This window comes from Pelodiscus sinensis, chromosome 23 (assembly GCF_052426305.1).
Source record: "Pelodiscus sinensis isolate ZL-2025 chromosome 23, ASM5242630v1, whole genome shotgun sequence".
Taxonomy (NCBI): Eukaryota; Metazoa; Chordata; order Testudines; family Trionychidae; genus Pelodiscus; species Pelodiscus sinensis.
In genome coordinates, this window is record NC_143074.1 from 25,902,501 (window position 1) to 25,916,325 (window position 13,825).

The window sequence follows — 13,825 nt, forward strand, 5'->3', positions numbered from 1 at the left end:
GTTTTGGAACAACCCCCCCTTCCCCTGCCCCCGCAATGGGCTCAGTGTACAGAGCATCCCATGGCGAGCCGAGCCGAGGGTTGCCAAGCTGATTAGACGTGTTCCTGGAGGCTTCATCGCACGACACAACCTTTAATGAAAGATCCATCCTGCAACTCACTACGGCAGCACCACCAAACCGAGCCTTTTCCATTTTGGGTTCTTCACTTTTTTGATGAAAAATGATTTTTTTGGTGGAAACCAGACACTTTGGATGGAAAATTGGGGTTGCAACGACATGGGTTTTTTTTTTCATGAAAAAACAGCCTTGATGGAAAATTTGCAACCAGCTGTAATGCACAGGAAACAGGGAAGTTGAACACCGCCTAAAAGGGGAGCAAGTATCAGAAGGGTCGCCGTGTTAGTCTGAATCTGCAAAAGCGGCGAGGAGTCCTGTGGCACCTTATAGACTAACTGAAGTTAATCTATAAGGTGCCACAGGACCCCTCGCCGCTTTTAAAGGGGAGCCTGGCACATCAGTGCAACACAGTCACGCCATACAGACGGGACGCCAGTGTCATCCAACCTCCTTGTCTGTCCTGGTCGCGCCCGCCAAAGTGGGGAGGCGAAGGGGGAAGTTGCTCTGTGTCTGGGTGATTCAAAGGGGCCCAGGGCTCCGGCCGCCGCTGCTGCTGCAGTAGCCGTGGCTGGAGCCCCAGGCCTGTTTGCATTGCCAGTGGAGCGGCGGAGCGCCGGTCTGCACGGCTCAGAGTTAAGGGTGTAGTTAGCAGTTCCCCAGCAGTGATCCCTGTAAGCTGTGCGCTTGGGCAGCCACCCAGCAGAGATTCACATGCCGCCCAGCTGATCAGCAGAGCGCCCATAGCTGGCAGCCTGTGTGTCTACTGGTGGTGCACACCTGCACATGCCTTGGTGGTGCACGTAACATTTATTCTGCACATGGGTGGAAAAAATTAGAGGGACCCCTGCTTCCTATCAATGAGGCTGACCTGTGTAGCTGTTAGATCCGTGGGGTCCAACACACTGTCCACTAGCCACGTGTGGTTATTTAGCCGGTGGAGCGCGGCTACTTTGCGACAACGGTAGCCACTAAGAACTGGTTGGACGCCACGGCGTTAGATTTAGGAACCGGGAGCCGGGAGCCCTGCGTTCTGTGCCAGGCTCTCCTGGGTGTCTGTCACCTCCCCGTTCTCCATCCAGTGGCTCTCCCTGCAGCACGGGCGGGCGGGGTCGGAGCATTCTCGAGGCCCGTGGGAGTCTTTCCATTGACGTCCTTGCGCGTTGGCACGAGCCCCTTGAGAGCCGCGAGGAGGGGGCTGGCACCAGAGTTTATTTGCAGTGTGTGTGTCGGAGTCGCTCCAGAGGGACGAGCTGTTCTGGGCTGATTGTGGATCCCCCCCAAGTGCCCAGGACTTCAGGAGAGAGCCTTCCTCGCAAACGAAGGAGGGAATGAATAAATAAAGAAGGTGGAGAAATCAGGAGGCGGAGGCTTGTCCCAAGGGTCAAGCCTTCATTGTGCTGGCGATATTACCCAGTTAGTCGGGATTGTACTGTACAATTCAGACACTGCAGGTTTCTAATCTGCTTATTTATAATTCAAAAGCTTGCCCATATATTAATGAACCCTTAATGAGCTGTTGAAAATGCCTGAATTAGAGTCAGATTATTAAACTCAAACGGCCCCTGTAATCATACCATTTGAGTGGGCTTTAGGTACTTTTCATATCTGCAGCTTTGTATTGTGAAGAAGACGGGTTTATGCGAAGAAAGCTTTGTAATAATTTTGACCTGCAATTTATTTATTGGCCTCTGAATGCAGCAGTCTATGCAGATGCTCTCGTCTATTATCTGTGGGGGCAGGTGCACAGCATGTCGAAAGACAGCTAATTAGGATTTGCTGAAAGATATGCTAAAACTGTGGTCTTCTAACAAAGCCAAGTTCATTGTTAAACAATGTTTTAGTGTCTGTTTATGTGATTTGTCTGAAATCGCGGCGATACTGAAAGGGATGGTGAGAAGCAGATTAAAATCGGAAGCAAACATGCTTTTTGTGAACCTTGTAATGCTCCACAGTCACATTTTTAAACTTTAGACGGACCCAGATGTGTGTGGGAAGACGGTGCTGTGCATAGTATTACCAGGAGCGTTCCTCAGGGAAGGTGATTGTCCCATTTGACCTGGGCCAGGCGAGGCCTCTGGTGACGTTTAGTGTCCACTTCAGGCATGGTGGGGACAAACTGGGGAGTGTCCAGAGGAGAGCTGGGGGGACATGATAACACGTTACTAGCTGTTCTAGAGAAGACGATGTTCTTTGTGTCTGCTGGGTGCAGGACAAGGAGCAGTGGGTTTAACCTTCAGCAAGGGAGATTTTGGTTTGATATTTGGCATAACTTCCTAACTCTAGGGCCAGTTAAGGGCTGGAACAGGTGGCCAAGGGAGGCTATGGACTCCCTTTCATTGGAGTTTTTTAAGATGCGGATGGACAAACACCTGTTGGGGATGGCCTACGCAGGACTTGAGTTCTTGAGATACCTTCCAGCCCTGCAGTTCTATGATTTTACATGATGGGGACCCGCAGAATGCTGTAAAACTCACCACGTCTAGCTGCCATCTTCCCATGAAGGTATTAGCCTTTTGGTCCGTGCACGGCTCGGTTATTACGGTCTCATGGAGACCCTCACGCTGCCTGTGCCATTGGTCCATCTGGGCTTGTTCTGGAAGTGATGTATTGTTGTGTTCTTTCTAGTTGGCTCTGTACCTGATTCCACCATGCACTGAAAGGTCAGTGAGCTAAACTGTAATAAACTCAGAGCCTGATATAGTGAGGAATAAAAAAAGGAGACAATGCCCAGAGTCTGAGCTTCTATGTCAGCAACTCCATAGATTGTCATTGTAGTCAAACGGGGAGTGAGGTATGAAGGTGGGAACAAATGTATGTCCGGTGGACAAAGTGGCGAGTTTTCTCCTTCCTAACGAATCCAGGAAGTATTCTGGATCTTTCTTATCAGAGTAACTTCCCTAGGTGAGAGGGGGACTAGTCGGATGGGTGGTAACGCCAGTGTTTCTCAACCGAGAGGTTACACAGAATACAAAGATTTTCCTGCTCCCCCCCCCCCAGGAAAACAAACGCCTATTTATTATGTGTTGATTGGATGCGTATAATTCACCAAGTAACTAGGGAGGAGTAACACATGTATCCCCACACACAAGGTTAACTCTTGTAGGAGTTAGTTAATTAACTGGTGGCTTTGCTGTTCACATGAATGATGGACCTCACTCAGGAGCAAAATAAATGCTAGATTGCGGCATGATACCTCCCTGTGTCTCCCATTTCTTGTTGTGTTGTCAGACAGCCCCTCTCTGGCTGCTTGCAAACCCGCTTTGGAATTAGACGGGCTACTTCCCACTAGGAGGAAAACAAGATGCCACTCCCAGCATTACCTGGGCTGTAACGGGAAGTGAGGGCTGGCTCTGGGAAGTTCTCATTGTTGTGTCTGTTGCATTCCTTCTTCTTGTGCTGTGGGGGCCTCTCTTTCAGCCATCGGCTCTTTCCCCTCCTTCCCGCTGGTCTCCTTTTGCATTTCAAACCAGGGAGCACTGTCTCCTCTTAGGCGTGTTGCTACAGGCGGCTAAGTAACTGTGTTAGCCTCAGTGTAGGAACGCACGGTTGTTTGGTGGAGACATTTTGGCCCTGTGGCCCATACAACGACCAGGAAGCCAGAGGAGCAAAGAATTTGCCCCCGTGTCTGTAACTGTCAGGGGAGATGAGGAAAAGCGCTGTTGAAATCTCTGATGGTGAATAATGACCGTGATAGGCCGTAAGACTCAACAGCCACGGGGGGGAAAAGACAGGAAAAAGAAACTGACGTGAGACAAAGAACAAAGAAATAATAGGAATGAGCATGTAGATGGGAAAATTAAAAATGTGAACTGGATGGGAATAGAAAACCAGAATGCTGTTAAAAAATATCGAAGGCCAGGCTGGCGGGGAGAAAGGGAAAAGAAAACAAAGAGGACTATGGGACCGTCACCTCAGCGGAGGAAAATTTCACTGTATGAATCAGACAAAAACTACCCAAAGAAAATTAGTTTCTCTCTTGTCTTTCCTCTGGTCTCTTTGACCTGTTGCACTTGCTTTTCCTGACATTTGCCCGCATAACAAAGCCTGCCAGATCATAGTCCCAAGAGACAGTCGACAGTGGGAGCGAGGCTGAGCTGGGAGCACCGGGTGCCAATTGTCCACGGATGGGTAAATGCCAGGATGAGAGACAGAGCTGTCCGAGGGGCTGTTTCAGGGTGGTTCTACCCACTCTGGTCTCAGTGCTAACTTTCGGGCTCCGTCAGTGAGCCCGGGATAATAATACGTTATATTTTCAAACCTAGTTCAACCATCGAACGGGCAACAGAAATCATTTAAAATGACAACGAGACATTTTTATTATCCCAATTAAATTATATGGAATTATATTTTTAAACGAAGGTGACAGGTTTAAAATGTGTGTCTTAGTGGTGGTGCCACCATAGGCCTGGAAGGTGGGCCAAGAAGGGGTCATGCTGTGGCATATGTAGAGTTCAAGACATCATGGAATCAAATCTGTGCCTGAATGAGTGTGCGCAGCGCTGAGGCCAGCTTAGAAAACAGCCCTGCCTGTATTCAGTGGCACACTTGGCAGCGTCTGGATGTTACTGTCATGTACACCGCACTCTACACAGAGTGTGCACCACTGTGTGTAACTAAGAACAGGCGCAGACACAGACGGCGGAACCAGAATGCAAACATGCGAGGTGCCAACTTCCTACCCACTGGGATCCTGGCTAACTAGTGTGTGAATACCTGGTTTTAAACAGATTTAAAGAGGTTAATTGGGCTGGGAGATCGCGGGTTGTGTTACAGCTTTAATGGAACTGCGGGTTCAAGGAGCGGTGGCTCTAGTGATTTTTGTACGAGCGTAATTGTTTTTAAGCTCGGTCGCTGGCATTGTGGATCTCGTCTTGGCAGAGAGCCTGCATGACCCGATTAAACCTACAAATTGTCAGCCTTGATCTGGAGCACTCAGATGAGAGTGCCGACTGGGCCTCATTCTGGATACTCTCGATTAAAAACAGCAATTAGGTTCAAAGGGCTCCCACCAACATGCTGTAACAGAGCCGGCAATTTCAAACGTCTCTCTGCGTCCCACTGCTGTTAAATGTCATGGGCTGCATAAACCTTCGCTATGGGGCTTGGCTCAGCATTGGAGGATGACCTCCTTCCAGGTCTATTTGGTTGACTCCAGTGGGATCTATAGGACCAATTTACTGTGACGCAGAGGTGACAGTGGGGGTGCCCTGGGGGCGGCTCCGGCAGGAGCTGGCTGAGCTGCGGCAAACGCCAGCAGGGAGGTATTGTGAGAACAGGCAGGGCCCCGGGGAGCAGTAGGACAGGACCGGTAAGAGATGTGAAGTTACTTTCACTCTTACGAGCAAGTCCCGTGGAGCTCTATGCAGAATCCGCCCCTTCCGCAGACACGTCAAGGTCACAATTCACATCCGGTAGTGGGGACCGATCTCCACCTCCGACATATGCGCCGTACATGCTTACTCCTCCCCTCTCGTTTCCTGTCCGCACTGCTGAGTAAATAGAGCTCGGATTTAGGGAGGAAAGATCAAGAAAAAAGTTGTGATTCCTGTGGCATTTTCAACGAAGAGTTAAAAACCTCCTGTACCACGTCCCTCCTCCTCTGTGGGCTGTGTCAGTTCTCCAGGCCTTTCCCAGAAGGCGGGGGAAGCTTGGACCTCCTAGGCCAGGGCGGTGGGGGACAGAGTCATTATCTGCCCTCAGTGCCGGGAGTGGGGTGGGGGTGTCAGTGTCTCTCCCAGCAGCGAATGCTCCTAGAAAGTGTTACAAGGACGGCTCCAGCCTGCTCCCAGGAGTGGGGCTGGCTGTAGGCCAGAGCCTGCCAGGACACGGCAAATACTCACTGTGGTTTCTCTCTCTGTCTCTCTCTTTACCCAAAGGTCTGAGCATCCGAGGAGCCCAGGAAGAAGACCCCCCCGACCCCCAGCTAATGAGATTGGACAATATGCTTCTGGCCGAAGGGGTTTCAGGCCCTGAGAAAGGTGGGGGATCGGCAGCAGCCGCCGCAGCCGCCGCCGCCTCTGGAGGGTCCTCAGATAATTCTATCGAACACTCAGACTACAGAGCCAAATTGACCCAGATCAGACAAATCTATCACACAGAGCTGGAGAAGTATGAACAGGTCAGACATGGCGCTCCCAGCCCTCCCTCTGTGCGCCGGCTGCCCCTTGCCTCTGCACCGCTGCTAACGGGGCCCGTTTCTCTCCGGAGCTGAACGATTGCCTCTCCCCTCCCTCTTCCTTGTGCTTCAAGAGCTGGGTGGGCGGTGAAAGGGCTGATGTGGGGGGAGGAGATCCCTGCAAGGGGCAGGCTGCTGGCTTGCCTGGTTCTTAGCTATTCTTCCCCCCGTGGCTTGGGAGCAGCCAGCTGCCTGCCACTGAAACCGGCCCGACCCCGGACACTGCCCGGCCGGGCGAGCCGGCTGCCTGCCACTGAAACCGGCCCGACCCCGGACACTGCCCGGCCGGGCGAGCCGGCTGCCTGCCACTGAAACCGGCCTGACCCCGGACACTGCCCAGCCGGGCGAGCCGGCTGCCTGCCACTGAAACCGGCCCGACCCCGGACACTGCCCGGCCGGGCGAGCCGGCTGCCTGCCACTGAAACCGGCCCGACCCCGGACACTGCCCGGCCGGGCGAGCCGGCTGCCTGCCACTGAAACCGGCCTGACCCCGGACACTGCCCGGCCGGGCGAGCCGGCTGCCTGCCACTGAAACCGGCCTGACCCCGGACACTGCCCGGCCGGGCGAGCCGGCTGCCTGCCACTGAAACCGGCCCGACCCCGGACACTGCCCGGCCGGGCGAGCCGGCTGCCTGCCACTGAAACCGGCCCGACCCCGGACACTGCCCGGCCGGGCGAGCCGGCTGCCTGCCACTGAAACCGGCCCGACCCCGGACACTGCCCGGCCGGGCGAGCCGGCTGCCTGCCACTGAAACCGGCCCGACCCCGGACACTGCCCAGCCGGCTCTGGGGGTGTGTCCACGCAGGGATAACAACCCGCAGCTGGCCCCGGGAGGAGGCTCCAGATCTCAGGCTCCACCCTGAGCCCAAAGGGCTGCCCAGCGATTTTAGCCCCTCAGCCAGAACCCCGAGTGAGCTGACCTGGTCACAGGGCTCTTTGAAAGGGGAAGGTTGCATAGTGGCGAGAGCCCCATGGCAAGCCTGTGACGAGCCCTGGTGACATCAGTGCTTCCGTGACATGCTGCCAGGCGCCGCAGCCCTTGCCACGTTCTCCGCTCTCGCGGGCCCGGCCGGGGAGGTAGCAGGTGCGGCTCTGCCTCTGGGGTGGGCGGGCAGGCGCTGGAGGGGTGACTCGTCCTGAATGGCCATCCCGTGGCTTCTTCGCGGGATTTAGGGCGTTCGCTGGAGTGTGCTGGCGATTCTCTTCTGCCTTCCTGAATCCTGCCTGGCGTGAATCCAGCTTCCACCCTGGCGAGGGAGATGCTGCGCGGTGACGTACGCGGGCTGCATTTCCGATGAGAACGTAGCATCCGTAACGAGAAGGAATATGCTAGTTAAGTTGGTGGGGAAGCCTGTGAGGCTGGACATTTGCTCTCGGTACTTTTCCAGGATGTCACGAACCCCCTGCAGATGCTCAGGACTGGGGGTTCCTCTCAGCAGTGGGGGATGTGCTGCGCTCGTGGGTTTCATGGGCACCTTTAGAAGCTGCAGACTGCTCCCGGGCAGAGCAGCGTGGCAGGGAACACGCACTGACCACAGCCTGCGGAGCCTCCCGGCGCGCGATCCTCTGGATTTCTCCACTCGACAGCTGTGCCTGCAAGGAGCCGCCAGGGCGGCGGGGCAGGAGAAGACATGAGTGAGAGACCCCCCCTTGCTCTGTCCAGCCTCAGGAGGCGGCGTCACTTCTCCCTCCCAGAGGGGCCTGGTACGCTTAACAGCCCTCAACCTAGTGAGCTCAGCTAATTGGCTGGGGGTTTTCTGCGCCGAAGACGGGGACGTTCTGTGCTCGCCCCAGTGTATTACTGGGAAGCGTCCATCTGAGCAACATGAAACCACAGCCGAGGCCATCGGGCAGCAGGGCAAGTCACAGCTCAGGCTGGGTGCTTGGCTGCTCGGCGGGGGCTTAGTCATGGGTGGGGGGCCTGCCGGGGGCCTGGCTTCGGGGTGCTCATACCCTGCCTTTGCACCCACTGCCGGCGCTGCTGGGGCGGGTCCCTTGGTCTCCAGGCTCTCGGGCTAGTGAAGTTCCTGCTCGCTGGAAGTCATTAACCAAGAACATGGAATGGAATTGGTGCGTGGAGGCTCCCGGGAAGGTTTCGGCTGCCAGGGCCACCTGCTGACGTGCCGTGATCCGCCCTGGTGGACACTGGTGGGGCAACGGGCAGACAGCCCGGCCGGCCCTGCTTTTTGTGAGCGCATGGCCTGACCAGGCAGCACAGCCCTGGCCCGGAGCCTGACCTGTTCTGGGTCCTTTGCCAGCTGCTGTGCTGGGGCAGTTGGCATCTCCTGCTAAGCGTGGACCTGGCGTGTTGTTTTCTGCACCCTCTGACCCCCAATCCGCTGCCGGCGCTGCTTGGGGAGGGTCGGTTTGTCTCCGGGCAGAGGCCCGGTCGGCGGCTCAGCTCCCGCAGGAGCACCCTTCAAAAGGCTCAGAAGCCGGCAGAAGTGTGGGTGCTCCTGGGAAATGGATCTGAGATGCTCCAGGCTCCCTTGCGTTGTCTCTAATGGCTTCCTGCCTCCCTTCCCCCGAGCAGTCTGTCTGCCGGGCCAGCGATCGCCCGGGGCCCCTCCACCAGGCCCCGGCTCTTACACACACACAGCCGCTGACTGGCAGCCTCTTGGCTTGACCCCTTCAAGGCCCCTGGCGGTCCCGTTGGGGTGACAGGGTGCAGACAGGATGCCGGAGATGGGGAGGGCAGCGGCGTGCGGAGGAGGCGTTCGGGTGCAGGCCCGGCTGCGTTCTGCTGGACTTGTGGACAGAGCCTTTGGTGCTGGGGCACTGGGCCAGGCCTGTTCACGGGGTGGCCATTTCGCCCTGTCTGTGGCCAGCAAAATCCCTCACTGTCTCATTACAGTGGCGGGGCCAGGCCGTCAGGAGTGACTTTGCTCCAACCTCCTTCTCCATAAAGCCACAGCCCGTGCAAGGCCCCAAGCTCTGCTGGGCAGCGACGCCATGATACAGACATCCCTCTGCTCTGTTGAGCTAGCTAAGCCACCCCGCAGTGAATTAAAGCCCTGTGTAAATCCCAGGCCGAGAGGCTGGGGCAGGATTTGGGGCAAGGATGAGTTCCAGGGCTGCGCTCATCCTGTCCCGGGAGGTGTTCTTTGGCTGTGAGAGGTGGGGAAATGTGACCGGCTCCGTTTACAAAGGTTTCCGCCGAAATGCCGTAGCCATCTGGCCCGAGCCAGGCCCATGTGCTGCTAGGAAAGGGAGGAGGCGGAGCTGATCCGAAAGGAACTTCTCCCCGCTGAGCCTGATGCCAGCCACGTCGGCGCTCCGCAAATGCGACCGTTTCCCAAGCTTGCAGCAGCCTCTCTGCTACCTGTTTGCCTTGAGACGGGAGGCGCCCCCCCCCACGTGGGTCATGCCTCTGCTCTCCTCCCCTCATCGGCTGCCTGCTTCCGAAAGGCGGTTCCTGGCCTGCGGCGGGATCCTCCCGGCACTCGGCTCCAGGCTCCGTGGCGAAGCAGGCTGCCCCACAAAGGGCTCCGTTCACCTCGTCTTTGCCCCCAGCCCGTTGCACAGACGCTCCCAGACGCAGTTGACTCCGACCTTTGTTGCCAGTTAGGGGAATGCACTTAAAGGGGGTATCATGCCACGAGCAGCACCCCTTGCCTCGTGGCAGGAGACATGGTTGGATGCTGGCAGTTCTCTCCATCACTTGCAGCCGCTGGAACAGAGATGACATGTTGGAAGCTATCGTCTATAATTACACTGAAACACATTTTTGCTGGAGGCAAAAGTACTGAAGGGTCCCAGGCCTCCCCGAGCAGCTGGGAACCTGCTTCCCACCTTCCCAGATGTCTCCGGAATTCACCCCAAATCGGGTGATGCCTGGACGCCCGGCAGGCGCCACCGAGCGGGCGGCGAACGGACGCAGGTGCAGGGTGGCGTGGTGCAGAATAGCGTTTGGGGAATGGCTTCCAGGGGTGGGGCTGAGCCCCTCTCCCTCTTGTCCTGGCCCGCGCCCCACAACTCTCGCTGAAGCCGTGACGCAGGCTGGGGCATCCTCGCGTGGCCCTGCTGGGGGTCGGAGCTGGGTAAGGAGGCCGGCCCTGACAACCTGCTCGGGGCACCAAAGAGGCTTGAAAAACAGAAGCAAGAAAAGACTCAGGCAGCTTGGATGTTGCAACTGAGGATAGATCGAGGCCACGTGACACATTCGTGGGGCCTGATTTCCTCCCTGGGCACTCAGGAGTAGATCCACGGAGGTTCAGTGGCGCACAGCGGTGGGCGTGAAATTAGAATCAGGCCGTTCCCCTCACTCCAACGCAGCACGTCGCTCCCCACTGCGAGAAGGGGCCCGTCTCCAGAAATCAGGACGTTCTCTGCAGCTTTCAAATGGGAAGAGTGTGTGAGTTCAGCCTTCCCGCGTGGAACACCTGGCTCTCACGGCTCCTGGGCTCTCCGGATCTGGGGAAGAGAGTGAATTATCCGAGCCTTTTGGAGGGGAGTTTAACACCCTTTTGGAAATAGCTTCACGGGGGAAGAAATGCCGGAAGATACTTTCACTGCCGGCATTTCCGCACAGACAGTGTTTTGGAGAAAGGCCACCGATCCCATGGACACGAGGCTGCTCGGTGGTGAATGTTGGGCCCAGGCTATTTCCTTAGCACCAAGTATTTTTCAGGGAAAGCAGCACAAGAGGAACAACCAGCAGTGGCTGGGGGCAGGTCCCAGTCTCCCCCTCCCTGGGAGGGGGCGGAGCCGTTGCATCTCAGCCGAGGTCCACGCCTGGTCTCTCTCGGCTGGAGGAAGGGTGGGCAAACCCCCGGGGGTCCTGTCCTTGGGTGGTTTCAAGCCATCAAACTAAATCCAAGGGAAGGAAAATGTGGAAAGGAAAAACCAAGCGCAGCCTCTCGCGACTGGAGACCCCCAAGCCCAGAAAGCCTCGCTGGCCTGGTTAATTCTGCCACCTCCCTCGCTCGGCCAGGCCCGCGGCGCGCCGCCTGTGGACGGAGCGGGAATTGTGACCCCGACGCAGCGCCGGCGCTGCCAGCCATGCTGTCCTCAGGGAGATGCAGCCAGGCTAGGATGTAGGAGCTAGGGATGTAAAAGACTAGTCGACTGGTCAACTATCTGATAAGCATTTGCTTAACTGATAGTCTTTGAACTAGTCGACTGGTCGATATTCCTCCCCCCCTTGCTGCCTCTATGAGATGGAGGCAGAAAAGAGGGGAAAAGGGGTACTTCAAAGTAGCAGCGCTGTCCGCGGATCAGCTATGTGTCAGCTGCCCCTTTAAACGCCACTTCTGCGCCTTTCAAAGGGGCAGCTGTGGAGCCCAGGGGTCAGCTGGGGACTCGCCAGCTGATCCCATGCTCCCCATGGCATTTCCCCAGAATCCGGGATGGATTGGGAGTCCTCAGCTGACCCCGGGCTCCTAGCAGCATCCCCCGCTGACACTGGGCTCCATGGCTTTGAAATGCACAAGAGCCCCTGCTGGGGACTCCTGTACATTTCAAAACAGGCATCCCACGTGCAGCCCGGAGTCAGCAGGAGTTCGCGCTGGCCCCGGGCTGTACACGGTATTCTGCGTTCTTCCTTTGAAATGTGCAAGAGCCTCAGCCGGAGCTCTTGTACATTTCACAGGAGGAATGCAGAAGTGCTTGTCGACTAGTCAATGGAAATTCCATCGACTAGTCAATTAACAGTATTTTAACATCCTTACGTTGAGCGCCGCCTGTGGACAGAGCGGGAATCATGACCCCTGACTCAGCACCGCCCGGCCGTCTTCAGGGAGACGCAGCCAGGCCCAGGAGCCGGGCCTGGTCTGCGCACCGAGAGCCTTGCGCCCCTTCGAGGCCAGGCGCTGCGCCTTGTCGGAGGGCTGTCTCCAAAGCGCGCAGCAAGGATGTAAATTAGCCTGTAATTTACTTTCCGTAGTGTAAAGAAAAAAAATCACTTTGCCTGAAGTGTATGCATCTTTCTTAAGGGTGTACCCAGATTTTAATTATCTAAATGTAAATACTTAACGAATTTTACTTAGAGTAATGAGCTAAAGTGCACACTACATAAATGAGATGTTCTAATTAATCATGTATGAACTACTGGTTTAAAGAAAAGCTCTGTGAATTCTGCAAATGTTGGGCTATTGCCAAATTGCTAATCAGCATTTGCATTCATAGATGGCTTCACTTAATAAGTTGGGAGACATTCAGCAAATGTTATAGGAAATTATGAGTTTTTAGATGCATAAACTTTTCCCTTTTAACCCTTCCCCTCGCCCGGGCCCCTGACATGGCGACGAGTCGCTGGGAATCTACAGGCCCCAAACAAATCATCAGGCGACTCTCCTGCCTGGCTTCGGACTAACGGCAAAGCTGGCGCCACAGCGATGGTGCTGGAACAAGGGGGTTGCATGACTCAGGGAGTGCCCAGAGCCCCGCGCAGGACGAGTGAGCTGAGATGGCAGCGCAGTTGTGCTTTCCTGCCCGCGCCTGGCTCGGCCGATCGAGGCGCTGAAACCTTGGAGCCAGGCCCTGGGGCGGGAGGGTCTTTCACAGGAGCAGGGAGCCCCTTGTGCCCGGCGGTCCTTACAGCGGGCGCCCCAGCTGGCGTGGCGCTGGCTCTTATGTCTCTACGGTCCATGGGAGGACAAGGGCAGGGTAGTGCTGGGGTTGTCCAACCCTCGTGAGTCAGTTACGTTTAACCAGTAACCAGCTAACACGAGGTCTGGGCTGGGGACCATTCCAACCCAGCCGGAGCAGCCCCCCGCCCGCGGGGCTCCCGCCCCACAGCTCCCGCCCCCAGCGGAGCAGCCCCCTGCCCGCGGGGCTCCCGCCCCACAGCTCCCGCCCCCAGCGGAGCAGCCCCCTGCCTGCGGGGCTCCCGCCCCACAGCTCCCACTCCCAGCGGAGCAGCCCCTGTCCATGGGTCACCTGCCCCAGAGCCCCCAGCAGAGCAGCCCCTGTCCGTGGTGGACGGAGAGCTGCTCCAGCCCCCGCCGGGTACCGGATAACCAGGACCCCGGTCAGCGTGACACTTGCTGCTTCACCGGGTGACCCGTTACCCTGTCACCTCCCCAGGGTGCACGCGGACTGTGCCGGAGCCGCAGACCAGTCGTGTCGCTGTTCCCCCAAGCAGCGGCCAGGCTGGGTTTTGTTTGGGGACGAGGGAAAAGGCCAGTCCCACGGCACCCGCCCCGGCGTAGGGGGCGGCTCCCAGCAGCGCTCCGCGGGGGGAAGCTGAGGCGGCGCCATCCTCCTCCGACCGCAGCAGGGGAGGCCGAAGGGACTGCTGGTCCAATGCTCCCACCCCCGCCCCTCAGCACGCCAGGCCGGGGCCAGAGAGCCCCGCAGAGGGGAGGCTGACGGGGAGGGGGTCTCTCTTCGGGGCTTTGCTGGAGGCAAAACCAAAGAGGCTTAAGTACTGTCACGTGCCCCAGACGGATTTGCTGTGTGAGGGGGGAAGTGGGTTCCTAGAGGGAAGTCCCGGTGTTGGGGGGCTCCTGACTCCCATGAGGTGTCCCCGCTGCTGGTCTGCTCGCGCCGGCTGCTCTCTCTCCTGTGTGACGCCGGCCCTCCTGCCTAC

The 13,825-nt window shown here is 57.1% G+C and overlaps 1 protein-coding gene across 4 annotated transcripts in view; it reads left to right on the plus strand.

The window, feature by feature from the left end:
• PBX3 (PBX homeobox 3) overlaps window positions 1–13,825 on the plus strand; it is a 165,172-nt gene that overhangs the window by 128,954 nt on the left and 22,393 nt on the right. For all 4 annotated transcript variants that reach the window (XM_006116916.5, XM_006116915.5, XM_006116917.5 and 1 more), the window contains exon 3: window positions 5,995–6,236. In XM_006116916.5, coding sequence (XP_006116978.2) covers window positions 5,995–6,236 — 242 coding nt within the window. The remainder of the gene's footprint in view (window positions 1–5,994; window positions 6,237–13,825) is intronic.